This window comes from Aptenodytes forsteri, unplaced genomic scaffold (assembly GCF_000699145.1).
Source record: "Aptenodytes forsteri isolate BGI_AS27 unplaced genomic scaffold, ASM69914v1 Scaffold118, whole genome shotgun sequence".
NCBI lineage: Eukaryota > Metazoa > Chordata > Aves > Sphenisciformes > Spheniscidae > Aptenodytes > Aptenodytes forsteri.
In genome coordinates, this window is record NW_008795859.1 from 409,563 (window position 1) to 435,247 (window position 25,685).

The following is a 25,685-nucleotide window of genomic DNA, read 5'->3' on the forward strand; positions in this document are numbered from 1 at the left end:
ACATGTTTGACTCCATCCGCGGTGTCCGAGCGTGCTGAGGAGCAGGCCCTTCTCTTGAATCTAAGACTTGCGTGTTCACATGCCAGCACTAACAGAAAAGGATCTCATCCATGCACAAAGCATTTGTAGCGCCCACCTGCAAATGGAAGTGAGAGCTTATCTCTAAAAGAGCAGCTTTGCCCAGGCTTCGTCGCCTTTACAGACATAATACTATGTCCAAGCCGAGGCTTTGTCCCTGGCTCAAGTCCTCCAGGAGAATAAGAGTTTACAGGTATTTACTGTATGAACTCTTTTTCTGTTCTGTCAACCTGTTCCTGAAAACCTCTGTGCCTGAATGTGTGGAAGAGCTCTGGTTTAGGGACAGGCGTTCGCAGGAGGGCTGCTACGAGCTGCTCTGTACTAAGGCAGTTTCTGTGCTGCAGGGAGGGGGCCACACAGCGGCAGAGGCACCGGCCCCTGCTCGGATCCGCCGCGTTTATACAATGACAAAAGAAACAGAGCTCAGGAAAACTTCCTTGAGAACTGTGCTCACTTTATTGGCGGTGGTTTGGCTCCCGTTAGGCGAGCATCAGCACCCCCTTTCCCTGACAAAGTGCAGTGACAACTTTCAAACCAGTAAGCATCTCATAAGGCCCTCTCCACCCCCAACCCCAGGACAGGGAGACCTCCCCGCAGACCCTGGCAGGAGCCCCCAGCCCAGGCATGACCAAGGAGGTGTCCAACGCCTCCACACCGTGGCAATACCAGCACTGCACTTGAACCAGGCGTCCCACCTTCCATCGCCATCCTGCCTCCCCCTTTGCAAGCCAAAGCTAAACCTGTGCTGGTGAAATGACGCACCCACACAGCCAGAGACACTGGAAAGCACATATTCAAATTTCCCCTCTGTGAACCAAGCTGATTAAAGGCCACCCAAGAAGCAAAGCACAGGTCTGAGCAGACGGAGAGCTCACCCTGGCTCCTGTGCTGCAGCAGAGGAACCGGGTCGCTGAGGCAGGAGCACCCAGAGCTCCCTCCTCTCCGTCCTCCACAGGAGTCACAGGCTGAAAACACCCAAAGGAGCTGTGGCAGGAGCCAGAAAGGACACGGGACGGGCGAGAGGAACAGGAGGATCAGTCAAACCGTGGTAGATCTGTTGAAGTCCCCGCTGCAACAGCTCACAGCATAGCTCGCCAATGTCTTTTCTGGGCCATCAGCTACTCATAGTCACATCTACTGATTGCTCCCCAACAAGGGGAAGGATGAGAGAAACTGCTCCTCACATTTCCTGAGTTTATTATAAAACATCAGTTTGAGACTGCTTCTTAAGCAGGGTTTATATTTCCTTGTGCCGGTGCCTGGTCAGCTTCAACAGGGCTGTACGGAGACCTCCTCCTTCGTCCCGCTCCCCTGTGGTGCCTGGGCCAGTCGATTTGTACTTCCAGCTCCGTCCAGTCTCATGAGATACGTCTGACACTGGTGTTTGTTTTAAAGACTAAGGCCAGGGCTTGCAACTAAAACACAGTAAAAGATTTTAGATTCTTTTTAAAACCAACTTCTGCACCAGCTCCAGACTCCAGACTTGGCTTGGGCCAAGTTTATCTTCTGCCAAGCTGCCCCTCTGATGAAAACCCCCAGTGCCAGAGGGAACTTTGCATGGATGGAGAGACCATCTTCATGGCTTAAAATACAAACACTGGCGTCCTTTATTTAGGCACACAAGTAGGAGTCCCAGGCTTCAGTTTGAGGGCTGACGAACCAGGTGGGGAGGTAAGGTCTGCCCTCTGAGCAGCAGCGTGTCCCAGTGCCCCTCCTGCCCTGCACGCCGCCGGCCACCGGCTCAAGATGGGACATCATTATCCACCGTCGACAGGAGACGGGCAACCTGGGCCTTCTGTGCACGGGTGATGTGCTGAGCCATCTGGATGATGCAGTCCATGGCCACCTCGGGGTTGGCTTGGGCCAAGCTGCAAGGCAGACAGGAGAGGGCAGCTACCTCAGGGGCTGAAGCAAGAACCGCCTCATCTCCACCACCCACTGTCCTCAACCCAGGGGACAGCATTGCCCTTCGCATCCCAGCTCCCGCAGCCGCTCACCTCCGGATGTGCTTGAGCATGTAGTCCCGCTTCAAGTACTTGATGTTCTCCCAGATGGCCGACTGGGTGCCGTCGTCCCCTTGCATGTGCTTCTCCAGCCACTCCACCACCACCTGGTTGTTGTCCCAGAGGTAGCCCTGGGGAGAGCAGCACCATGGGCAGGGGCTCCTGCTGCCTGCACAGCCTGAGCCCCCCCTTTCTGCTGCATCCTTGGGCTTTTTCCTCCCATGACACAACCAGGCAATGGGATTTTTCTTCTCAGTCCTGCACATATGGCACGGCATGGCACACACACCCCCTCCCATGTAACAGCCACTGGGGAAAAGGTTCAGTCTGGAAATCGAAACTGGGGAAAGCTTCGTGGACTGTTGAAAATGCAAGAAGTTAAGGTAAAATATGTTTCCTTTGCACACCCTCACTTCCCAGCTCAGCCAGCACAGGACTGACATGGTGATGTGCGTGTCATGGCACTTGCACTTGAGAGCAGCTCAAATGCAAAGACCCCAAATCTCTCTTCTGCCCTGGGCAGCCCTGTCTGATGGTAGAAAATGAGGAGACCCGTGTTTTTTGGGGGCCACCTTGCTACCGCTGAGCACCAGCATCCAACTGAGGTCACCTGCTTTGAAGAGACAGCCCCAGGCTCAGGGCTGCTCAGCTGCCCGCCCTGGCACAGGCTGCAGAATGGTAATTCCCATTGCATGTTTAAACCCTCAGGGAGGCACAAAGGAAACAGCCGAGCAACAGGAGAGCGAGGTGACAGTCCTTGGGATCCCCCTGGCCACAGGGATGCCTCGGGAAGCCGGGGCTGGGGGTACCTTCGCGGCTCCTTCCGTCTCCATGAACCAGCGCCGCAGCATGGACTGGATGTGGATGTGGCTCAGCTCGCTGTTCGCCTTCAGGACCTCCGCCTTCACCACCTCCTCCAGCAGCAGCCGTCGCAGCCGCCAGTAGAGGAAGGAGCGGGCGTTCTTCCACTCCAGGATGTCCTGCAGAAATGGGGCCAGAGCCCGGGTTCGTCTTTGCAGAAAGAAGAGGAGCTGATGTGCAGCGACTGCTTGCTCACAGCTCACACCGGCGGGTTTGAAGGCAGCTCTGCCAGGCCTGAGCAGAGCAGCACCCAGGGCAGGAACAGCACATTGAGCTGCAGCCCAGACCCCTGGGAGGGGACTTTGCCTCCCACCTTCGTGCCACCACTGCCAAACTCCCTGCTCCAAGCCCCTTCCCACCGATGCCCTGGCTCACCGTGATGACGCCTTTCTCCTGCATGCGGCCCGGGGTGTCGTGCAGGTCGGCGAAGTGCACAGCCACCTGGTAGTACACGGGCAGGAGGAGCTCCTCCCGGGCCTTGAGCTGCTTCTCCAGCTCCCTGCGCTGCACCTCGGACAGCTCGGGGGTCCCTGTGGGACACGCCATGCTGAGCAGCCCACCCGCCGCCCCTGTGACGGGGTCCACAGGCCACCGCGGGGTCTGGGTTCCGCTCTGTGCTCCTACATCAGCCACCCCCGCCGGGAAATGGGGCACCCAGCGTCATGTCCCTTTGCTTTGGCACATTTACACCCCTGCCCAGAGCCCAGCCACAGAAAGCCATGGCCACGAAGGGGCTGCACCGTGTTCAGTGCCTGCCGCAAGAGAGGTGGGAGGTGGCATTTGCAATGACTTTGTGGGACCGTGTTTTAGCAGGGTGGAGGAGCCCCGCCATCCGCCCCAGGCAGGAGCCGATCACAGGGCGAAAGGAGACCCAGCGCATTAATGGCAGCCTCTGTGCAGCTCTGTAATGACTGTGTCATCTCATTAGGTACCGATTCAGCATGGCCATTGCCATTCTTCATCTCAAAGCATGGGAGAAAAGTCCAGCACCATTTACAAAGCCCCCAGGAGATACAGGTGTTTTAAAGTACCACCACATCCCCTTGGCAGGCTCCACCATCAGAAAAGTCATAAAGAATTTTCACAGAGGAACACTAAAGGATTTCCTGATGGTTGCCACCATGGTGTTTGAGCCTCATGTTTTAACTTACTGCTACCAATGCCCACAAGCTGAAACGCCCTTCCCTTACCCAGCTGCTCGACGAGCTTGGCATAGACCGTATCGATCCTTCTCATGGTCTTCACCAAATCTTTCTTTCTGAACTTGATCTCCACTGTTCCTCCAGGCTCCAAAATGCCTCCCCTGGAAGGAAAGTTTGGTAAAGCAGGGACTGGTCTGCACGGGAGAATATATTCTGGGACAAGAGATCCAGGCAACTCTCTCTCTTCTAAGAATTAGGGAGAGAGAAAACCTAAAAGGGTTTTGTTTCCAGTCTGGGATTCTTGTTTATCCCACTCCTTACAGCTTGCTCCAAGTGAATTAATTCAGATTAGAGAAAAGGCCTCCTGACCCCCAGAACCATGTTTTACTCGCCCGCAGCCTTCGCTGGATGCAGGAGTATATCCCCAAGGAGATACCTGCCACGCTGCTCTGTAAGAGCCCTGGAACTTTTAGCTGATGGCTTTGATTAACTCAATGGTAAAAAATACACACCTCAAGTGACTGGAGGTCTCTGCCAGCAGGACTATGACACTGCAGACCCCATGCACCGGCTCTCATTTCTCTGCCCTTGGGCTGCAGAGGATGCACATGTATTTTGGACACTGACCTGCTCTCCTTGTCCGCGTAGAGCTCCACATACAGGGGGTTGATGGTGGAGTCAATGACCACCCAGGAGCCTCCCCGCAGCTCTGCGTGTGGCGGGATGTAGACCAGGACAGGCTGCTTAAAATCCCGGAGGCTATCAACAATGAAGGCGCCGAACTTCAGCATTTGGTCGTACATGTCTGAAAGCCAAAGGGACTCAGTGGCTGGGTGCTGTGACTGCCATGCGCCAGGCTATTGCCCCTTGCCTCCTCCTAGCTGCCCAAAGCCACCTTCTCCATTGGAAGACCAAACAAGCACCCCAAAAACCAGCCCAGCAGGAAGCCACCAAGCCCTGGGACCTGGGTCCTGGCGATGCCCCGTCACCTCCCCAGCCCAACCCCACATCTCAGAGTGGTGCAGGCAGGACCCTGGTAGGCTGGGTGATCCCAGGACCCCGTGGGGTGGCAGGAGTGCCGGCAGTATGTCACGGCATGGGGATCTGGGCACCCCAAGCATGGGTACCTTTCATGCCGCTGGAGAAGCCTCGCCAGTTGGCGAAGATCATCAGTGGGAGATGCTCCCGGTTGAAGTCCCGAATAGCCTGGGCCGTTTTAAAAGCAGAATCTGGAAACCAGACCTGCCCGGCCTGCTGGATTATCTGCAAAAGATGGCAAGCAGCAGTGCCGAGACCAGTGCCGGTGCTTCCCGGCACACCGCGCTGGCAGGTTGGTGGCACATGTGTGCAAAAGCTGGAAGAAAACAAACTGACCAAGCACCCTTGATTTCACCAGTCTTTAAGGAAAATCAAGACATGCCAAAGGATTACACTAAGTTTTTTCCCTGCTCTCCCCTCCAGCCTCCTCCCGACTGCCACTGGGCCGCACTAAGGTCTCCCCACGCACCTTCGCCTCTGAGTCCGGGTTGGCAGGGTCCGCAGGTATCGTCACCTCCACAGTGCGGGTCTCAACAGCAATGACACCCACCGGGAGACCTCCCAGCCTGCAGTGAGGCAGGGTGGCCTCAGCAGAGGCCAGTTCCCCTCCACGCTGCACCCCAGCCCCACCAGAGAGGTTCCCCCCCACCCCCATCCCAAAAGCAGTGCCATGGCCAGGGCTTGAGTGTGCATGCAGCCTCCCCACATCGCTCTCTGCTCCGGGGCTCCACCCCCAGCTCCTGGCAGTACCTCGCTCTGCCAACCACAACTGTCTGAGCCCACAGCCTCATGATCTCCAGGAAGCTGCCCTGGTCGAAGAAACCACTCTGCCAGGTCCCCTTGAGAGCTGCAGACCACAGGAAAAAGCAGAGCGGCGCAATGGTGAGCACTGAAGGGCTCCCTGTGCACCAACCCACAACAAAAAGCACCTTCTGCACCAGGACAGGGGGTTTGCAGCTGCAAGATACGTTTGGGAGCATTGCTGCAGAGGTTTCGGGTTGCCCTCACTTACTTGGATGGGGTCTCCCTGCCAGCATCCACCTGGGGTCGTAGGGGACTTTGGAAGGGACAAAATCGATTTCTCTTTCGATGGGGTCACTTATGGCAGTGACGGGCACCGGGCTCTGGTTATCCTGCAAGGGAGAGCCCCGAAGGGCAGGTCACCAGCCAGGCATGGGGTAACACCCCACACCGCCATCCTGCAGTGCCCTCCTACCTTGGGTATGTACGAGAGCCACTGCAGGATGGTGTAGACCCCCTCAAAGTCATCCGGGACGGTGACATGGGAAACACCGTTATTGTGCATGATCTGCACGCCTCCCAGCTGGTTATTGGATGTGTAAACTTCACGTCCCAACACCTTGCAGAATTATTAACAGAAACACAGATCGGTCTCTGCTAACACAGGAGCCACTCCTCCTTGCTCTGTTTGTTAAGTCAAACCTCTGTACAGGCACATTCCCTCTGGTTTGGGGCTGAATTTCCACCTCTGCCTGCCAGGGTGATGTTAAAGCAAAAGGACTCTGCTTTAGACACCTAAAGGGGCCCACAAGTACATCGGTTTAGCTAAGCAGGTTTCAAATCAGCTCAAACCAGTGCGAATCTGACCAGAGATGGGTCCTGCCCCTGGGACCAGAGTCAAACAGTCCCTGTGGCAGCTCTGCCATCCCGCCCTGCTCCAGGAGCGATGCGCCATGAACTGGCCCCTAAAGAAATACCAAATAGCTGCAGGGTGGCATTCTCTCGATTCTCAGTGAGACAAGCCCAGTTGCAGTTCCCCTGCGTCTCCTCCAGACAGGTCCCATGAGGTGATGTGCAGGGAACTGCCACTTCTTCCCATGGGACAGGGAAGGAGCCCACGCATGTAGTGGCATGAGGGACAGTGCCAGGGAGAACATGCGGCCGGAGCACGGTACCTTATTGAGAGCTGTGACGCCAGTGAGGATGATGTGGGAGTTCTCCACTTGGATGACACGCTGGCCCAGCCTCACCAGGTACGCGCCAATCCCAATGGCACGACAGGTCACCTGGGCACACACACAAGGACACACGGGGTTACTGGGGAGACAGGGCTGCAGCAGAGTCCGTGAGCACCAGGAGAATGATGCTCTGCAGGAGTTACACCAGGTCGCTTGTTGCATCCTGTTATTCCCCCCAGGGTGACCTTAAAAGCAAGTAGGAGAGAGGGGAGGAGTGGAGCAGGGGAAGGACCCATAGCTGTACCATGCTGATGGTCACTATTTCATCGTAAGCGCGAGAGGACTCCCCAGCGATGGTACCGGCGGCTCTCAGGTTTTCCACCCCAAATCCGTTGTCCTTGCCGATGATGTCCAGGAGGACGTACCTGCGGGGAAAGCAGAGCCACGGTGGCATGGGCAGGACAGGGGGAAGCACTCACTTGCGTGATGTGTCTGGCAGGATGCTGAGCCAGGACGTAGGAGCTGCGTCCCGACGGGGATGCAGGGCAAGGCTCGGGGTGGCTCTGTGTGCCCCATGGGATAGCTGGGCTCACCTGGACTCTCCCTCATCCTCCACGTGCTCACAATGCACTGAGTTCATGGCACTGATCCTCGTGTAGTCCTGGGGAGTCAGGTACAGGTACTTGAACCCCTGGAAATAAAGAGGAGGAGGATAAGTTGTGGAGCCTCCCGTGCACACACTTATGTGGGACACAGCCCCTCTCCAAAGCCAACCCAAACCTGCCCCATGCATCAACAGTGGCTCAGGGACCAGGTCTAGACAGAGCAGCCGTGCCAGCACTGGCACCTTTATCTCCATCCCGCTGGGGAAAGCGGAGGGAACCATCCCCATAGCAGTGGAAGCACATGTGTGCTCACCCCCCAGCACTGATCCCACAGTTTTATGTCCCAGTTTAGCTCTGGTCCTTCCTTCCCCAAATAAGTCCTCTGTTATTTGCTGTGATGGCAGGAGTGGAGGTGCCCACACACCTTGTAGGGGTCTGCAGGGTCCACCCAGGCCACCTGGAACATGTGCTTTATCTCGTCAGCAAAGCCGATGCGGGCGCCGCTGTTGGCGGCGATGTAGATGCGGGGGATGCCTTCAGCCCGTGCCAGCTCCGAGGCCCGCAGGAAGACCAGGTCCTCCTCCGGCCCAAAGGAGCCAATCTTGTGCGTGATGTCGTTGCAGATGAGCACGATGTCCCGGCCTTTCGGATACTCGGGGGTCTTCAGCTTCATTTTGAAAGCAACCATCCCCACCTGCCCCAAAACAGCACAAGGTCACAGGGCAGGCTCCTCCAGAGAAATGGGGTCTGAGATGCAGACTGCATCAACAGACAAAACATTTGCTTGAGGAGCATCTCCCGGGCTTTAAACACAGCCAGACTGGGGAAGCCACAAGCCATTCCCACCTGCTGCAGCACAGCTTCCCCCTGCCCCTCTCTTTCGCCCCATTCCCAGATCATCCCCCGCTACCTCGTTCCCTCCAGGGACCCTGTTCATCTGCACGAGGTGTCCCTGTGAGTCCAGCACCAGCTCAGTGTACGTCAGGATGTCCTTGGGGTACAGCTCTGAGGAGCCCCACAGCTTGAAGAGAGCCTGCAGAGACACCGCGCACAGGATGAGCTGAAAGCATGGGGGTGCAGCAGCTCCAAGGCTATTGCCGAGCGTAGACGCACACTTCTGCAGCAGGCTGGGACTTGGGGTGAGCAAAACTTTGCATTAGAGCCCCCACCCTGCTGCAGACCTCCTTGCATGGGGCTTTCTGGTTCACGTCCTCCACAAGTGTGACTACAGCAATTTGCAAGAGCTAGGAATCAGTTTAGAAATGCTTCACATAACCAAAAATGTTGGGGCTTGGGCTTATTTGCCAGCTGAGGGGAGAGGAGTCTTCCCCAGATGGGAATATCTGGGAAGGGTGAGGAAGAAAAGCAAATGCAATAATTTGGAGCCTCTTTCTGCTCAGCCGGACTCACCTGTCTGATCATCTCAGGGAAATCATACACATAGGTGGTGCCCAAGGACTGCGCCTGGAACCGCTTGGCCTGAAGCAGGTCCTTGGTGACGTATGGAGTGTTGATGAGCATCCCATGCTGTGGCCCTTGCTTGTCCCCATATGACTGAAACATGATCTGGAGAGAAGGGCAGAGTGTTGGCTGCCTTTCCTCAGCATGCGGGTGAGTCCTCTCTGCAATGCTAAGTTGCAAGAGCCCCACAGGGCTGGAGCGCTGCTGAGCTTTGCCTGGCCAAGATCATAGAATCACAGAATCATTAAGGTTGGAAAAGACCTCTAAGATCATGGAGTCCAACCGTCAACCCAACACCACCATGCCCACTAAACCATGTCCCTAAGTGCTGCATCTACTCGTCTTTTAAATACCTCCAGGGATGGGGACTCAACCACTTCCCTGGGCAGCCTGTTCCAATGCTTGACAACCCTTTCGGTGAAGAAATTTTTCCTCATGTCCAATCTAAACCTCCCCTGGCGCAACTTGAGGCCATTTCCTCTCATCCTAAATGCTCATGCCTGTGGCACTACTCGACCAAACAATATGATTTTCCACCCCACTCTGCCATTGAGGGGACAGAGTGCAACACTGCTGTGCTGCAAGTACCAGTAACACCCTAACACTGACCTTCACCTCCCAGACCAAAAACTGCGCGACTACGCACCAGCAACACCCCTGGGGCTCAGCACCATTTTGGAGAAAAGCATCACCCCGAGGTGCCCAACTGGATGCAGCACAGAGGGGAGTGAAACCGGGCCAGCCCTGGGAATGCTGCTGCAGTCCCGGGGGCTCTGGGACAGACCAGCACTGCAGGTGCACAAGGATTTTTGCAGAAACCACCCCAAAGCTTTGCCGTAGCTGATAGCTGCTCAAGCAGTCGTGGTTGGGTTCCCGTTTGCAGCCGCTGCCTGCAGTTACTCACGCTGCCAGTGCTGGGGTCCCTCACTTCCTTGTAGAGGCTGATGTCCAGGTAGTAGCCGGACTCGTTGGTCAGGAAGAGGCGGATGGGGATGGCGGTGGCAGTGGGCGTCAGGCGGATGTTGATCTTCACCTCGGCCTGCAGGACCCGCAGCTTCCAGAGGCGGGTGCCATAGCGCATCACCATGGACCGGACCGACTCCTCAATCTGGGCACGGGACAGCACACGGATGGGTCCGTGGCCCTGGGGACACCACTGTCCCCGATGCCAAGGCTGGAGCAGCCCCGTTGCATCTCCACCCCAAACAGCCATTTCAGATTTGCTTTGGGCAAGCCCCTTCCCTCTCTCCATCCCTCCATCCCTGGGAGCTGGTGCTGCCATCCAGCCTCTCCACTGGGGAGAAGGAAAGACAGTGCCCCACATCCTCCTAAACGGACACAGCCCCACTCCTTCAGACTGCTCACTGCCTGGGGGAAGAGCCTGTCACCCACCCTTGTGCCCTCCAGTGAACTGCCTGCTTGTCCAAGTCTGTACAAAAAGCCCTGGTCATTGCAAAGTGTGAAATCTCAGCACGTTCCCAGCAAACAGCCCACAGTGAAGGTCTGACACAGAAATTAAGCTGCAGGAGCCTCTGGGGCTGCCGAATCCAACCCCCATCCAGGGTCGGGTGGGCACTGGACAGGACTGGGTCTGATAGCCAGCGTGGGGGGTGACTGCCTGTCTGTGCAGTGGTACTGAGCATGGGGGGACGACGCAACCTCCATCCCCAGATGAGCACCAAGAAATGCACCTTGGAAGGGTCCATGACAACTGTCGGGACAAAGTTGAGGAAGATGTGGTTGCAGTCGGTGCGGACGGTGGTGTTGTTGAAGGCCACCTCCAGCTCATCCATTGCCTCCAGGAGCAGCCGCTCGCCCTCGTTCTGCAGGTACTCGAAGGAAGCCTCCTGCGGTGCACCGGGTGGCTCAGGGGCGGCCAGAGCAACCCCTGCACCTGAAATGCACCCACCTCTGCCCGCGCGCCCGGGGGACCCGGCGCCGCCTTGCCTTGGTGATGAGGTCCGAGTGGCGCACTATGGCACGGATGAAGAAGCGGTAGTCGGTGGCCTCGGCGCCTGCCTGCACCTTGGCAGCCCCCAGGTAGAGGTGCATCTTGTGATTGGCGCAGGGAATGGCCATCAGGTCGAAGTTGCGCATGCGGCTCAGCTCCAGCTGGAAGGCCAGCGCTGGCTCCAGGCGCCGGTAGATCCTGTCCTCGGCAAACTGGCCCGGCACGGAGGGGTGAGCGAGCGGCCGGTCAGCCAGCGCCAGATGGACTCTGCTCTAACCACGGCTCTTACCTCGTCCCTGGCTCTGAACGTGAAAAACTTGGGGAATTCTCTCTAGAGCAAAGGGGAGAGAGAGGACAACATGAATAATCCTGGCATTAAGAGGATTTTTCTGATTTTCAGTGAATTCATTAAGAAGTAAAAACCTTGCAGGCTTCCTCCTCCCCGAAAGGGAAAAGAGCTGGGAGTAATCAATGCCTTTTAAAGGCAGCTTAAAGCTATGGAGCGACCATGCAGGAACCACATGTTACTGGAGCCATTAGCAGCATAAAGGATAATACAGGAGATAAATCACTCATTGAATCCCTCATTAATTAATTCCCAGCTCCTGATGAACAGTAGGTACATCCATCACTCAATGCTACGCCTGTAAGGTACTTATAGATGTTTCTAGGCATTTTAGGGAGGCAGAAGCACAATGTGTCTAAAGTTACTCTGTCTGTCGGTGCCTCAGTCTGCGCTCACCTGCTGGGCAATGAGAAATGTGATTCTCCGGAGACCACAGTCAACGAGGACATTTTTCTACACAGAAACAGAAGACTCCACCAGTCATGAGAGCTTAAACATCTCCACTGAGGGAGCAAACAAAACCCAAGCGGCTGCCGTAGGGTGCAGCGTTTTGGGGAGTGCCCCATGGAGATGAGGCAGTGCCTTGGGTTACAGTGCCCTGGCTTGCCGGCTCTGCAAAAAGGGGGTCTGGCCCCAGTGACAGACCTTGGACTGGGCAAAGGCTCTGAAGACAGGCACCAGCTTCTCGTCTTCCACGTGGTCAGCCCAGCGGAGCGCAATGTTGAGGATATGAATCGGCTCCTCACGGATATTCTGGCAACAAAACCCCCCAGTCAACCCTGACCAGCAGCACCATTGCCATCCCGGCACCACCTGGGGGGGACAACAACAGCATTGTGCCCACCTTGGCGTCCTCCTCCTCGTAGACGGTGGCTCGCACCTCACTGAAGAGCGTGCTCTCCGAAGGCGGGTTGGCGAAGCACGAGATCACTTCATTGAAGTTCCTGCCCAAACGGCGGGGATGGGGTGACAAGTCAGCACGTCATGCCCACACCCCGCCCAAGGGGACAGCGCCAGGGACCCGCTGTGGCAGGGATGCAGGTACCAGCACAGCGGCCCAGGGGCACGCACTGGCTCAGCCAGGCTCCACCAATCCATGGCAAAGCTACAGTTCATGAAACACAGCTCTGAGCGCTGCTGTGTTAATGTGCAGAGATGCTTAACCTGTGCCAGGCAAGCTTTCCCCAGGCTCCACAGGTCCCCAAAAGACATGTCATGTCCCCACCAGGTAACTGTTGTACTGAAAATACTCAGCCCCAACCTCCGGCTGCAGGAGGAACAGGAGCTGCCCCAAGCGCTGCCCAGCCACCGCCAGCTTTGGCTCTTCCACCCCCTTTTGCTCTCTACGACTGCAGCGGCATCCAAAAGGCACATGCATGACCAGCCAGGCATGTCCCTGCACCCCCACCTTGTGAAGTCCTCAAATCTGTCGAAGGCCACCATAGCTCCCATCCGCTGGCTCAGAGGAGAAAAGCCACTGTCCATGAAGAGCTCGATGCTGTGCCGGGCCAGGTCAGGGTTGGAGATGCTGATGGGGACGGACATCCTGCGTGGGGGACCAAGGCAGCCATCAGCCATGGGTGGAGGCACCACTCCTGGGTCCAACAGGGACCACACAGGTCCCACACGGGACCCTGACCCGAAGAGGGCTCATCCTGCTCCACTGGCAAAGGGAGAGCGCGGTGGGCAGTTGCCTCTGAGGGTCCCCACTTTTTGCATGGAAGAGATGATACAAACCCAACAGCTTTGCAAAAAGGACCATGTCCAGGGGAGCGGGACAGGCATGCAGGGGCCCCCATACCTGTTTGGGTGGGAGGAGGGTAGCATGAACTGGAACTCCACCAGGCAGGTGCCATCCAAGAGCTGCCGGTGCTGCAGGCTGTTCAGCTCATAGGCAATGTACCCACGCCGCACATACACCTGGGAGGGGGACAGCAGGAGGTACCGGCATGCCCCTTCTCCCACCGCACACATCCATGCCACCCTCCAGAGCTCACGTGCCCCCCGCGGCCCCCCCAGCCCTCACCTCCAGTGCTGCCATGCGCACCACCTGGTTGGTGTGGTAGAAGAAGATGGGAAGCACATCAAAGATGGTGGTTTCTGAAAGGATCAGTTTCTGGGGGAAGAAAGCAAAATTTAGGGCAAGGATGAAATGGGACCCCCTTGCCCCATCGCAGGATGGGGGAGGCACATTCCAGAGGGGTCTCTTTATGTGAGGCTGTGCAGGATTGGCCACCGGCATGCCATGGGACACCCAGCCCACCGTGGGGACACCGCCAGACCCAGACGTGGATCCACATGTCAGTCCCCTGCCAAGTGGGGTGAGGAGCAGGGGATGGGGACTGGCAGCAACGGAGTGCACCCCCTCCTCTGCTCCGCACAGGCACTGACACTGCAGCAAGGCTTTGATTGCTTTTTTGGCTATTTTTAAGGCTAAGCCACTTACAGCCAGACCTCCTCACCAAAGCCACCCGAAAGCCAAATTCCCTCTGTGGAAAATCGCGTGATTCCCAACCTTCAGGTTTTCAGGGCAGTACTCGTGTCCGTACATGTCGATAGCAGAGAGGAAGATGGACTCCACCTGGTTGTGCCGCAGCTCGTAGGAGGGCAGGTGAGAGGCGATGAGCACCTGCAAGGGGAGAAGCAGCTGGGAGCGTGGGGGACGGGGACAGGGATGGGGACAGGGGTGGGGACAGCACAGTGCAGAGCTCGCTGACCTGCCGAGCCCTCAGTGCCACTTTGGAGTGCTTGGTCTTGCTGAGCTGCGTCAGCTCGTGGAGAATGGCCGTCAGCTCGTCCGTCAGCGTGGGGTCGCGGCCACAGAGCTGGTCCTGCAATGCACGCACCACCATGGCTCGGCTCAGGCCCCTCGCTGCGGGATGGCTTCATCCCACACCCCCAGCCCTGCATGGGTAACGGGGACAAGACCTGAGGCGCTAAAATGGGCAAAATGCTGCTCTTTGAACCAAGTGCAGCAATGCAACACTACAGAGGGGAGATAAAGCCCCTCTAACGAGGCAGGAATGGACACTTGAATGCAAAACCCAAACCCTGGGGGTGCATTAAACAGCAGAGCAGAAAAGAGGTTTCTCATGTGTCCACCCGCTTTCAAGAGGAAAGCACAGGGCTGTGACAGCCACCTGCAGCCATGTCCCGTCCTGCAGCGATGCAGAGATTGCCTCGGCTTACAGGCTTTTCCCTGCCACCAGCCTTTACTTTTGGTGTCTCGGGGCATGGGCTGTACTCACAATTAACATGGTCACCAGCAGGTTCTTCTTTGCCACCTGGGCATGAGAGAAGATGCTCTCCAGCACGGGGGTCATGTCGGGTTTGCACTGCTCCCGCAGGCTGATAACACACTTGTCATAGTGAGCTGCAGGGCAGAGCATGGTGAGCGCTGCAGACCCCCCAGAGAGCCCTGCAGACCCCTCTGGAGAGCCCCTGGGCCCTCACCATGCTGGAACTGTGTCTCCACTTGCAGGTAGCGTCTTAGCAGGTCCAGCACCACTGCCTTCATGTAGCCCCGGATGCCGCTGCGGTACCTGGGGAGCAGAGATCCCAGCATGCTGCGAGGAGGTGGCGGTGAGGGGGGGACCAGGGAGGGTCATGGACAGTGCAGGGCTCACCTCTGCACCAGCTGCACCACGCTCTGCGTGTTCATGAAGAATACCTCCCGCTCAGCCTTCCTCTGCAGTGTGGCCGCGTGGGTGTCCAGCACGTTGGCGATCTGCAGGGAGAGGGCACAGGGTCCAGTGCAGCTTGGGGCCGGCACGGCCGCAGGGCTGCCAGCTCCCCAGCTGGCCTGGGGACAGTGCTGCTGCATGCAGAGCCTTTCATTTGTTTTTTTTTCCCCCAAGTGAAAAATGCAAAGTGACAAAAAAATATAGAAACACAAATATAAAAGCACAAACATAAAAACACAGGCATAAAAACACAAGCATAAAACCACAAATGTTTCCCTCACTCATTTAATTTTTTATAATATCTCTTGGCAGGACAAATTCAGGCAGAAACTCCTAACTAGCTCTAGCTAAAAAGGAAGCAAAGGCCAAGCTGGGGAGTGCAGCCCCTGCGCCGCTCACCTGCTGGCTGGGGAAGCGGCAGAGCACGGAGGTGATGTTGCTGGCATACTGTGCCATCACCTTCCGGATTGACTTCTCCACGGACAGGGGGATTCTTCCCGAAATGCTCGTCATGATCTCCTGCAGCTCCAGGAGGGGCAGGGAGGGGTCCCGCAGGGTCTTCATCAGCTGCGCCACCCACTCCTTCACCTGCGGGGAGCAGAAGCTGGTGCTGCCTGCACCCACTGGCGCTGCCTGTCTTGCTATCATGTCAAACACAAGGCAACGGGGCAGGACACCTGGACCACCTTTGCCCCCGGCACCCACCTTGGCACTGAAGTAGGGCTCGGGCAAGCAGTACCCGTTCATGACGTTGGTGAGATTGTCCAGCACGTTGCGGAGAACCTGGTGCTGCTTCTCACCGGTGATGGGGAGGGTCTGCTGGGCTGGGAGCCCCCCCGTGAACGGCTGCGCCTGGAGAGAGCAGAGACAGGTGGGCTGACCCGGGTCCTTGCCAACATGGGACAGAGCCGCCCGAGAGCTGCAGCTGCCCCAGAGAAACCAGCACAACCCCTCCAGCATCTGCTTTTGGTTAGATACAGAGGAAGCACCTAACATTCAGCTTCATGTCTCTGCCAGTGCCCCATCATGAAAACAATGCAGAAAAACTGGACATGTAGACAGAGTGCTATAGATGGTACACTAAAAACTTGCATGTGAGCTTCTGCACGCTAAGTAAGCATGCATGGGATGCTTATGCAGAGCAATGCCGCGGCATGCAGAGCAGCTACTCGAGTCCCAGCACAGCCAGCTGGGGGATGCGGCATGGCCATGCGAGTGCCACCCTGTGCCAGCATGGGGACACGTCCCTGCTGATGCCCCAGTCAGGGCAGCTTTTCCATTTTGTCCCCCGGTGAGCATCGCCGGTGCCCTGCGGGATGCTGCTTGGGAGCAGACAGGAGGGAACAGCAGCATGGCTGGCCCCCGGCAGACTCACGGTCTTCACTTTGGTGGGGTCATCCAGTTCAAGCTGCGCTATAACACAGCCCGCCTCCAGCAGTGCACCTGGCCGCTTGACATAGTGCACCCGCCCGGCCTCCTCCACCGCCAGCGTCATGATGATCTTCATCACCTGGGCAAGGACGGGTGAAACGGTCATCGAACAAGCAGCACCTGCGCACCGCAGAGCGCCTCGAGCATCACGGCAGTGTTGGTGGGTTTCATCTGTGCCGTCCACCAGCATTGCAGGAACGGATCTCCTCTGGGCTCTTCTGCAAAACTCACCTCGATCTCTGCAAAAATGTTCCCCTCGGCTACATGGCCACCATCGTCCACCGTGTACTGCAGCAGCTTCCCCGCGGAGGGCGAGCGTAGCACCGTTGGGTCCTTCTCCTTCTCGAAGTCGCAGGTTTTGTTGCCGATGGTGATCCGGTATCTTAAGGAGAGGGAAAGGTCTCACCAACCAGCTGCCGGTCATCAGGGAAGGCCGGTGGGGCCCCAGTGGGGAGGTACCTGTCGATCTCCTCCTTCATGTAGGTGGTGTAGCTGTTGCTGTCATAGGAGAGCAGCAGCCCACCGTCGTTCAGCCGGTGCACGTCTATCTCTATGTGAGTGCGGTTCATGATGACGACGTATGTCGTCAGGGACTGGCGGGCAACCTGCGGGCAGCGGCCGGGGAGAGCCCTCAGTGCAACCCCCTGAAACGCATGCGATGGCCTTTCTGGGGGCTGGTGGTAATGGTGGGGGGTGAGGAGCATCTCCCCGCGCTTGGTGTCAGGGCCGATGCAGGTCCCATGCTGCCACGGGATGGGGCTGTGCCGGGGAGGGCAGGAGGCAGCAACCTCCGGCTGCACCAAAGAGCTGGTTCAACTGGCAGCCCGGAGCTGGTTTAACTCATGGCTCACCTGCTGCTTTCACTGTGAGTAGGGAGTTTTTGCATGAAGTTCAACTAATTGGGTTTAAAAGCAATAAAGGAGGTCCTTTATTAAACTAAGGGCAACAGGACGTATGAAAATGTCTGTCTAGTTAAAATGAGGTTATTAACCTCACTTCTATGTTGCATATTTTTAAAGGACAACCTCGTATTTATTGCATCTTTCTCCTTCAGGACAGGCGCACACGTCCCTGTCCCCATGAGAAGTGCTGCGGACGGTTCAGGAGGAGCACGGCCCAGCCCTCACCTGGAGAACGTACTTCACGCCCTCATAGATGAGCTCCACATCAACGATGTTCAGCAAGGAGGCTGCTGGAAGCACCTGCCCCCTGAAACACAATGGATGGGTCAGGCACCACAAGTATTGCTTGCCTGGTGCGCCGGCAGGGAGCCAAGTGTGCGAGATGTCAGCGGTGCTGCTGGCATCAGGCTGTGAGGGCTCCGAGCTGACTGCGGGAGGGCGCGAAGGTGACCAGAGGCGACAAGCATCTGCTTTAAATGACCCACGTGAGCGCCTTGTAAAAATGCATCTGGAGGCAGGCCAGACGCCAGCAAAACACACTCAAATAAGGGCGCGGGGGAGAGCCCCGGGTGTCCTCCAAGGCCAGAGGAATAACCTTGACATTCAAGTGCAAAAACAAAAGCAAGCTGCATTCAGCCAAGCCACTTTCCCTTGAAAGCTGTTTTCCCAACTGTGTGAAACTTTTTCCCCTCTCCAGACAAAGCAATAGCCGAGAAGCCGGAGCTGTGAGTCACAGCAGATACCCCTGTTTCCCAGCTGTTGCAGTGCTACTGTCTCCAGATTTACAAAGCTTCTGCAGCAAAAGTGGGAAGGAAGATGGCCCGGGGAGAGCAACACTCAGGTCTCCATGCTTGCAGGAGCCACATGGGCTGCCGGGAGTCGCCCGTTAGGACATGGACTCCCTGTGCCCCCTGTGCCCATGGCATGGCCGAGCCCCCATCGGGCAGCCCCCGCTCCGCACCTCTCCAGCGAGTGCAGGAAGTCAGTCATGCACGTCCTGAAGGTGGCATCCGCGACGTTCAGGGCACCGCAGACGACACCCAGCATCGTGTCCGGCTTCTCTGCCTGTGGGGTGCAAAAATGACAGGGTTTGGGTCTTACACCAGAAGGGGAGCAGCGACCCCGGGGTGGCCGGTCTCCCCCACCTGCACTTTCTCGGCAATCAGATGGTCCAGCCAGCCGGTGTCTATCTCGTTGTTCTGGAAGCTCTCTGTCTCCAGCAGTTTAATCAGATACTCTACTGTGGTCCGGAAATCTCCGCGGATAGACAGCTCTTTCAGGGCGACTACCATGTTCCTTTTAGGGAGCAAAACCCTCCATTAATGACTGACGAGGCGGCGCTTGGCTTTCAGCAGAGGAAACCAGGGAACCCCAGGGACTGGGGTGATGAGCTCCCGAGCCCTGGGTGCCCTCACGCCTGGATGAAACAGTCCCACAGTTCACATTGACTTAATAAAACACTTACTTAAATACCCAAGACAGACTCGTTACATGTTGCTCAATTACTGAATGCTGCTCACTGGCACTAAGCACGTGTTTAGCAGATCACTACAACGTGTCTTTAAGGATCAGGTTGATGAACTGGGGCCGTAGCACTGGTGCAGTCTGAAAACTTTGGCTTTGGCCAGACAGTCTCTGCAGCACAAACAAGCTGCTCAGCACAGCGGCACCATTCTGGTCCTCTCAGATAAAAGCCACTTTTCCCGGCTCATGTACTGATTGCGAGTCTTCCCAAGGACATCTGCTCTCCACCCCGTCCCGCCACACTCACGAGATGGCCTCCTCCCGGTTCTCTCCCCATGAGAAGCAGTGCCCGAACTGGGAATCGGTAAATTCGTGCAGCCCCCCGGCCGCCGCCACGCTGAAGTACCCCCAGACATTCTTGCTGCTGCGGAAGTTCAGCTCCTGCACCGTCCCCGAGCTGGGCTTGAAACCCTGAGCAAAGACAGAGCAGAAGACATGGAGAAACCAGGCTTGAGACTCATGCAGACTGAACAGGGAAGGGGAATCCCTGTGTCGTTTATCAGTCTGCACGCGGATCTCACCAATCCCATGGGTTCAATGCCCGTGAACATTGTCCGGCTGGGGGGGACCGTGCCCAGTTCAACCCTGCGAGTGACAGGGTCCCCCTGTCCCCACACGTGGGGCTTGTGTATGAGAGGCCGGCCCCCCGGCTCACCTCCTCGGGGTTCTCGCTGGTGATCCGGGCGGCAATGACGTGGCCCCTGGGCACAGGGGTGTTGGTGGGGCTGTGGAAGCAGATGGGCGTATCACCCCAGGGGCTCTCCCCGTACAGCACTCGGATGTCTTTTATCCTGTGCAAGGGGATGCCCATTGCAATCTGCACAAGAAACAAGGAGGACTTTAGCTGCCAGAACAAGACTTTAGCATCAAAATTACAACTGGAAGACATCGACAGATGGTCTGAATGAAGAGCGAGGGGAAGAGGCACCACGCTGCAGGCAACTGCTCCCGGCAGGGAGCCAGAGGCGAAGGAGGGATGCTACATTGCTTCTGCCTGCACCCTACATGCTGGTATATGGGACAGCTTCCCTCTGCCAGGCTCCAGCCCAGCACTTCTCCCTAAATTACAAAACTGCTTCATCTAACACACCTCACAAAGCTGCCCGTGTGCGCTCAGGTACCTGCAGCTGGGCAGCAGGGAGGTTCACATCCGCGACCATCTCTGTGCAAGGGTGCTCCACCTGCAGGCGCGGGTTCAGCTCGAGGAAGTGGAAGCTCCCATCCTCGCTGTAGAGGTACTCGACGGTGCCCGTGCTCACGTAGCCCACCATCTGGGCCAGGCGGACCGCGCACTGCAGGAGAGGGTGAAACCGCCGTGGGGAGTAATGGCCCTCTGTTCACTGTAGCAGAGTTGGGGTGTCCCGAGCAAAACGGCAGCAGTGTCCTTGCACAGACCCAAGGAGACAAGCAGGGCTGGGGCTCCCTGCTCGGCTCGGGAGGTCCCTCCCTTCCTTGGGAGCCTCAGGTGCCAAAAACCGCAATAAACCCAGCAAGGGTCAGACCAGTTTCTCACTAAAACCTCAAGACCAGGGCCACACACCTGCTCCATCACATCAATAACGGAGGGTGCCGCGATGGTGGTGGGCGCCTCCTCGATGATCTTCTGGTGCCTGCGCTGGATGGAGCAGTCGCGGCCGAAGAGGGAGATGGCGTTGCCATACTCATCTGCCAGCACCTGCACCTCCAGGTGCCGCGCATGCTGCGCCAGCTTCATCAGGAAGACGGGGGACCCAGGCGCCTCCGCCTGCACCTGCAGTGAGGGAGAGGGTCATGCTCCGGCATGACCCCCCAAATTCATCCCAGGACAGAGGCAGGTCCTGTGGTGAGCCCAGGTGGGAAGCACGAGACACCCAGAGTGGGAGCAGGACCCTGCTGCGTGCCCCAGGATGGGATGGGGAGGGGGATGGGGTTGGGGGCTCTGGACACCTCTCACCTGCCGGAAGCAGGTGCCAAATTCCTCTGCTGCCTCCACTTTTCGGATGCCTTTGCCCCCACCGCCTTCTGCTGCCTTGATCATCAATGGGTAGCCGATCCTCTTGGCCACCTGAGGGGGGACAAGAACTGGGGTGACTGAAGTGCTCTGTAGCCCAGCCGATCACCCCGACAGTCCACCCTGCCCCAGGCCCATGCATCCCCAAGCAGGACTGCCCCAAGCCACATCCATGCAGAGGGACGAACTGCTGCTGAAACATCCTTGCATCACTGTCACATGTGATGGGAGGCCAAAAGGGCCAGGGCATACAGGCTCCAAGGAGAAATAATGGTGGATGGGAGACAAGCGGCTGCCTGTGGGCCCGGCTTTACCTCCAGGCCTTCCTCCACGTCCTTTACACAGCCCTGTGCGTATGTCTCAAGGGGGATGCTGATCGTCTGCTGATGCTTCTGGTCCTCCTCAGACCACTGGGCCACCAGACCTGTAGGCACAGCCAGGGCTACAGTCACCACCAGGGGTGGCATGGCTGGGGTGGCATGCTGGCTGTGCCCAGGGAGCTGGGGACCCCATTGGCACATGCCATTTCCCCTGTTTCCATGCACTCCATCTCCAAAAACCCCTCTGCCCGAACCAGCAGCTGCTTGTCTGCAGTGGGGTCCCCGATATCTGCAGCCACTCTGCAGTCAGCCGGGCTGGGGACCCCAACCCTGGCGCTTGCTTTGGGGGAGAAGGAGAGGCAAGGAGGAGAGAAATGGGGGAGTGGGGAGGGTGTGCGGGGCCAGGGAGGAGGCACTTACCACTCCCGCTCCACGGCAGCGTGGGGATCTGGACCGTCTGAGCCACAATGGTGGAGGCGACTTTGTCCCCCAGTGCCCACATGGCATCGCTGGGGGGACCTTCGAACAGGGTGGGAAGGTGTGAGCTCAGCCAGCCTGGCCAGCCAGCCTGTCCCCGTCACACAGATACTGCAGAAAGCTGCTCCCCACTGAGCCGGCACCATCAGCCCTTTTGCAAAGAGTAGGGGCGTGGGAACCCCCCTCCCCAAACCCATTGCCCGGTTCAGGATGGAGCTTGACCCTTCTCCAAGGGAAGCCCGGGCTGTCCCCTAGCTGGGCAGCCTATGAGGTCTGCTCCCACCCAACGTTCCTCCATGAATGCTGCATCAGCATGAGCATTACAGGGAAAACCCAGAAAACAGCTAGATTCTTGGGACAGCTCCAGGAAACTGGCCTGAGGACTGCCACGCTGCAGGGTCAACATGCCAGATGCACGAAACGGGCATTGTCCAGCATAGCGTCCCTGGGGAGCGAGCGTGCATGCACACACTAGCCTGATGCCCGCTGCTCCTTCCAGCGCTGGGAAGGCAGCGAGACCTTACCTAGGAAAGCTATCCCATTTTTCTGCAGCAGCTCTGGCAGCTTGGGGTTTTCCGAGGCATGTCCCCAGCCAGCCCACACCGCCTGGCACAAGAGAAGAATCAGCACGAGCTGTTACCTCCCTGCACTGGTGTCCTCCCATCGCCCACAGCATCGTGCCTGGCTCCTCCGCATGGAGGGACGTCACCCTGTTTCCGAGTGCCCCTTCTTCCCCATCCGCTTCCCTCAACAAAGTGGTGGGAGGCCCGCAAGCGGCTGCTACCTGGACTGGGATCCGTTTGGAAATGTCCACGATCAGCTCCACATTGGCGTAGTTGTTGTTGTTGGCCCCTCCAGGGACAGGCACGTAGTGATCTGCCATTTTGATGTACTCTGAAAGACAGTGCATGGTGGTGGTGGGAGCCAGTCCCTCGAGCCGTATCCCACTCACATGCTGCCCCTTGCACCCTCTCCCCAAATCCTCCATCCTGGGGGGGCTGAAGGGACGAAAAATTATTTACTCCTGGATCTGGCTGCACAGGAGGAAAGTGTGTGACCCCGGGCTGTGCAGAGCCTCCCATGTCCCAGGCAGCAGCACAGGGAGAAGGAAAGGGCTGCCCTGGCTCAGCCCTGGGGCAAGGAACATCCCTCGCTGGGATGATTTTAGGAATTACCCGCATTAGCCTTGAGGTCTTCAGGGGTCACCATGACCACGAACCGAATGGCACGCTCGTTTCGGAACATCTCGTAGGCCCACCGGCGGATGGAGCGCATGCACTTCACGGCGGCAATGCCGTTGTTGGCAATGAGGACCTGGGGGGACGGGGATGCGGGGCGTCAGGCTGAAACCTCTCCTTGCTGCTGGGGTGCAGGGCTGGGCACACAGCCCCGAGGGACGGCAGCACGGAGGCAAGGGCTGGGTGCAGGCAGTGAGGAAAGCAGGGCAGCCGTGCTAACATGGGCACTTTACAACAGCCAGTTGTACATGCCGGTGGAGCAGGAGGCTCCTTAACAGCAGCTTTGATGCCCGGCACTGGGGCTGACGAAGGACGGGACTTTGGCCTTCGTTTGTGTCTGCTGTGCAAAGCCACTGCAAGCAGCCTCCGTGCAAGGGCAGCGTTGGGAGGATTTCCCTCTCCCAGCCCGCGAGGGTGGGTGAAGCCGGGGGATGAACAGCTCTGAGCTGCCCCAGACTGCCATCGGTCCGAGCCTGGCGGGCACAGGAGACTTGGGCAATGCTTGAGGATGCCGCCGTGAAAAGCAACGACCCACCACCCGGGCAAAGGCAGGGGTGCACGGGGAAAGACCTTCTCAATGACACGGTTGCCCCCGAAGCGGGTGACGAACTCTGCCGGCGAGGCGACGGTGAAGTCCCGTTGCAGATCCATCTTCCTGTGCTCACGGCCCTTCTTTGCCAGGTGCGACCCGGACATGCTAGGCCTGCAGCGGGACGCGATGGCCGTCAGTGAGCTCGCAGCCATGCGAGCAGACCCTCACCAGGCGCGACGAGGGCACTGCTGCCGGCTGGGGCTTCCCTGGGGGGTCAGATCTGCAGAAAGCCAGGCAGCCTGCAGCAGCGGAGACCAGACTTTGACCCCTCCACTGTTTCTTCCGAGGAAAGCAATAAAACCCTTCACCCTGCTGACACACACAGGGAACATCGGGATTCGCTTTCCTTGCTACCAGCTCCCTGTTGCGCACCAGTATCTCTCCAGGGACATTTAACACCCACTGCAACACTGCAGAGAAAACTGTTTTCCGCTGAGTTATATGGGGCAAGCAATTCAGGGTGAACAGAGCGTGTTTTGCAATTAAAACACCCCCCCCAGCAGCTGTGGGTCCTCATTGATTCAAACACTGCGACAAGCAGATTTGCAGCCACAGGGGCTGAGTCCCCACTGCGCTGGACAAAAGCCCCGGGGTTTGCATTTCAGGGAGCAGAGAGCTGCTCAGGGTTTTTGGAAGCATGCTTGTGTCCAGAGCACTGCTACCACCACAGCACGGCCATGCCCGCTTCTGCACTGCTAACAGCTGCCAGCCAGCTTTCCAGCTGCAGCTGGAAACGCGCCACACTGCTCCGAGGGATGAGGAATGGGGACACTCCCAGGGGGCTGAAATGCAGCACCAAGCACAGACCCTCCCTCCCACTGCCAGGGACGTTACTTGCACAAATGCCCCTTTGCAGCAACCGAGGTCTGTTGCAAAGCCCCCACAGCTCCCGGTTCACACTAAACCCCATTGCAGAGCTGTATCTATCCCCCGCGTCCCTGGAGGACACCCGGAGCAGCCCGGCTGGGTGGTGTGGGTGGCAGGAAAAACAACGGGTACACGGGATGGCACAGAGCATCCCTTCACAGGCGTCGGTGCAAGGTAAGCAGGATTGCTGCCTCCAAACCCCATGGCATAAGCACCAGGTCTCTGAGGGGTGCAGCCGGAGATGCCCCTACAAGACCACCCCGAGCTGTGCTAGAGTTACCACAGGGGGAGCAAAGAGTAGGCAGTGCTCTGCGAGAAACCTTGCAAAGAGTGTGATGCGCCGCTCTCAGAAGCTGCGTTGGGAATTTGCTCTCGCACAGCCTGCAACGAGAGCAGCCGCAGCTCCTTGCCAGATCAGACCCCATCCTGCCCGCGCTGCCTGCTCCAGGACCCCAAAACACCTTCCCAGGCTCACCACGCTGCCAGCCAGACTCACCCCTACCATGGTTTTCCACTGAAGGCGTTTCCATGCCCTCCAGAGTCTACTCCCTGTTTCACAGCCCATCGCGCATCCCCGAAGCAGGCAGGTCCAAGTGGGCTGCGCTGGCAGCAGGACGGCCGGACCAGCCCCTCTGCAGGGTTCCAGCCCCAGCAGCGATGTAAGGCAGCCCTCGCGCCTCCCACCTCCTGGCACGGCAGCGGCCAGCACAGGAAGGTCTGGCAATGCCGGCAGCACATGGCGGGCAGGCAGGGACCTCCCCGGCAGCCAGGCACGTGCCTTCCCATGGCTCTGCCCAGAGTTTTAAGCAACTTTCTGTTTTAATTAGCAGGTTCACATTCCCACCTCATAACTCAGAGAGATTTTGAACTGTTGATTGTTATTCCATGGATGCGCTATAAATAAGCAAAGGAAGAAGGACCAGCCCCCCCCCGAATGAGCTGATTGCACAGGAGCGGCACTTGGCACATTTATTTTAAGGGGAAATGTGTCAAAACCCCCTGGGAGGTTGGGAAATGTCCTGATCTCTCCATGCACTCAGGGTGTTTTCCAAGTAGCTGGAGCACTGCATCGAGCAGCGCCAGGTTTATCGCACTCCGGCACATCCCCTGCGCTGCTTGGCAGCTCTGCTGCTCTGCCAGGGCCGGCCGCGCTGCCTGCTTCCCTCCCACAGCCCCAAACCCCACTGCAAAGCCTGTGCCAGTGCACCCGTCCCATCCTGCAAGCTGCACCAGCCACGTCTACAATATGACTCGGGT

At 57.8% G+C, this 25,685-nt stretch overlaps 1 protein-coding gene across 1 annotated transcript in view; it reads right to left on the bottom strand.

Moving 5' to 3' along the window:
- Positions 1-501: 501 nt before the first annotated feature.
- Positions 502-25,685, bottom strand: part of ACACB (acetyl-CoA carboxylase beta) — a 27,234-nt gene continuing 2,050 nt past the window's right edge. The window contains exons 2-52 of the mRNA XM_009283846.2: positions 23,540-23,672; positions 22,907-23,045; positions 22,516-22,625; positions 22,256-22,337; positions 21,675-21,773; positions 21,249-21,358; positions 20,878-20,988; positions 20,485-20,694; positions 20,066-20,236; positions 19,600-19,761; positions 19,192-19,355; positions 18,566-18,716; positions 18,382-18,485; positions 17,646-17,727; positions 16,978-17,123; positions 16,750-16,900; positions 16,463-16,597; positions 15,793-15,939; positions 15,487-15,675; positions 15,031-15,131; positions 14,858-14,946; positions 14,653-14,777; positions 14,122-14,235; positions 13,920-14,033; positions 13,431-13,520; positions 13,206-13,324; positions 12,813-12,950; positions 12,249-12,348; positions 12,050-12,157; positions 11,801-11,857; positions 11,348-11,389; positions 11,055-11,270; positions 10,799-10,954; positions 10,012-10,215; positions 9,057-9,212; positions 8,557-8,679; positions 8,071-8,340; positions 7,635-7,732; positions 7,346-7,466; positions 7,039-7,149; positions 6,339-6,482; positions 6,135-6,255; positions 5,873-5,969; positions 5,592-5,688; positions 5,212-5,347; positions 4,712-4,889; positions 4,133-4,245; positions 3,318-3,472; positions 2,891-3,061; positions 2,076-2,212; positions 502-1,946 (exon numbers count right to left, since the gene is read on the bottom strand). Coding sequence (XP_009282121.1) covers positions 1,820-1,946; positions 2,076-2,212; positions 2,891-3,061; positions 3,318-3,472; positions 4,133-4,245; positions 4,712-4,889; positions 5,212-5,347; positions 5,592-5,688; positions 5,873-5,969; positions 6,135-6,255; positions 6,339-6,482; positions 7,039-7,149; positions 7,346-7,466; positions 7,635-7,732; positions 8,071-8,340; positions 8,557-8,679; positions 9,057-9,212; positions 10,012-10,215; positions 10,799-10,954; positions 11,055-11,270; positions 11,348-11,389; positions 11,801-11,857; positions 12,050-12,157; positions 12,249-12,348; positions 12,813-12,950; positions 13,206-13,324; positions 13,431-13,520; positions 13,920-14,033; positions 14,122-14,235; positions 14,653-14,777; positions 14,858-14,946; positions 15,031-15,131; positions 15,487-15,675; positions 15,793-15,939; positions 16,463-16,597; positions 16,750-16,900; positions 16,978-17,123; positions 17,646-17,727; positions 18,382-18,485; positions 18,566-18,716; positions 19,192-19,355; positions 19,600-19,761; positions 20,066-20,236; positions 20,485-20,694; positions 20,878-20,988; positions 21,249-21,358; positions 21,675-21,773; positions 22,256-22,337; positions 22,516-22,625; positions 22,907-23,045; positions 23,540-23,672 — 6,724 coding nt within the window. The 3' untranslated portion in view covers positions 502-1,819. The remainder of the gene's footprint in view (positions 1,947-2,075; positions 2,213-2,890; positions 3,062-3,317; positions 3,473-4,132; positions 4,246-4,711; positions 4,890-5,211; positions 5,348-5,591; positions 5,689-5,872; positions 5,970-6,134; positions 6,256-6,338; positions 6,483-7,038; positions 7,150-7,345; positions 7,467-7,634; positions 7,733-8,070; positions 8,341-8,556; positions 8,680-9,056; positions 9,213-10,011; positions 10,216-10,798; positions 10,955-11,054; positions 11,271-11,347; positions 11,390-11,800; positions 11,858-12,049; positions 12,158-12,248; positions 12,349-12,812; positions 12,951-13,205; positions 13,325-13,430; positions 13,521-13,919; positions 14,034-14,121; positions 14,236-14,652; positions 14,778-14,857; positions 14,947-15,030; positions 15,132-15,486; positions 15,676-15,792; positions 15,940-16,462; positions 16,598-16,749; positions 16,901-16,977; positions 17,124-17,645; positions 17,728-18,381; positions 18,486-18,565; positions 18,717-19,191; positions 19,356-19,599; positions 19,762-20,065; positions 20,237-20,484; positions 20,695-20,877; positions 20,989-21,248; positions 21,359-21,674; positions 21,774-22,255; positions 22,338-22,515; positions 22,626-22,906; positions 23,046-23,539; positions 23,673-25,685) is intronic.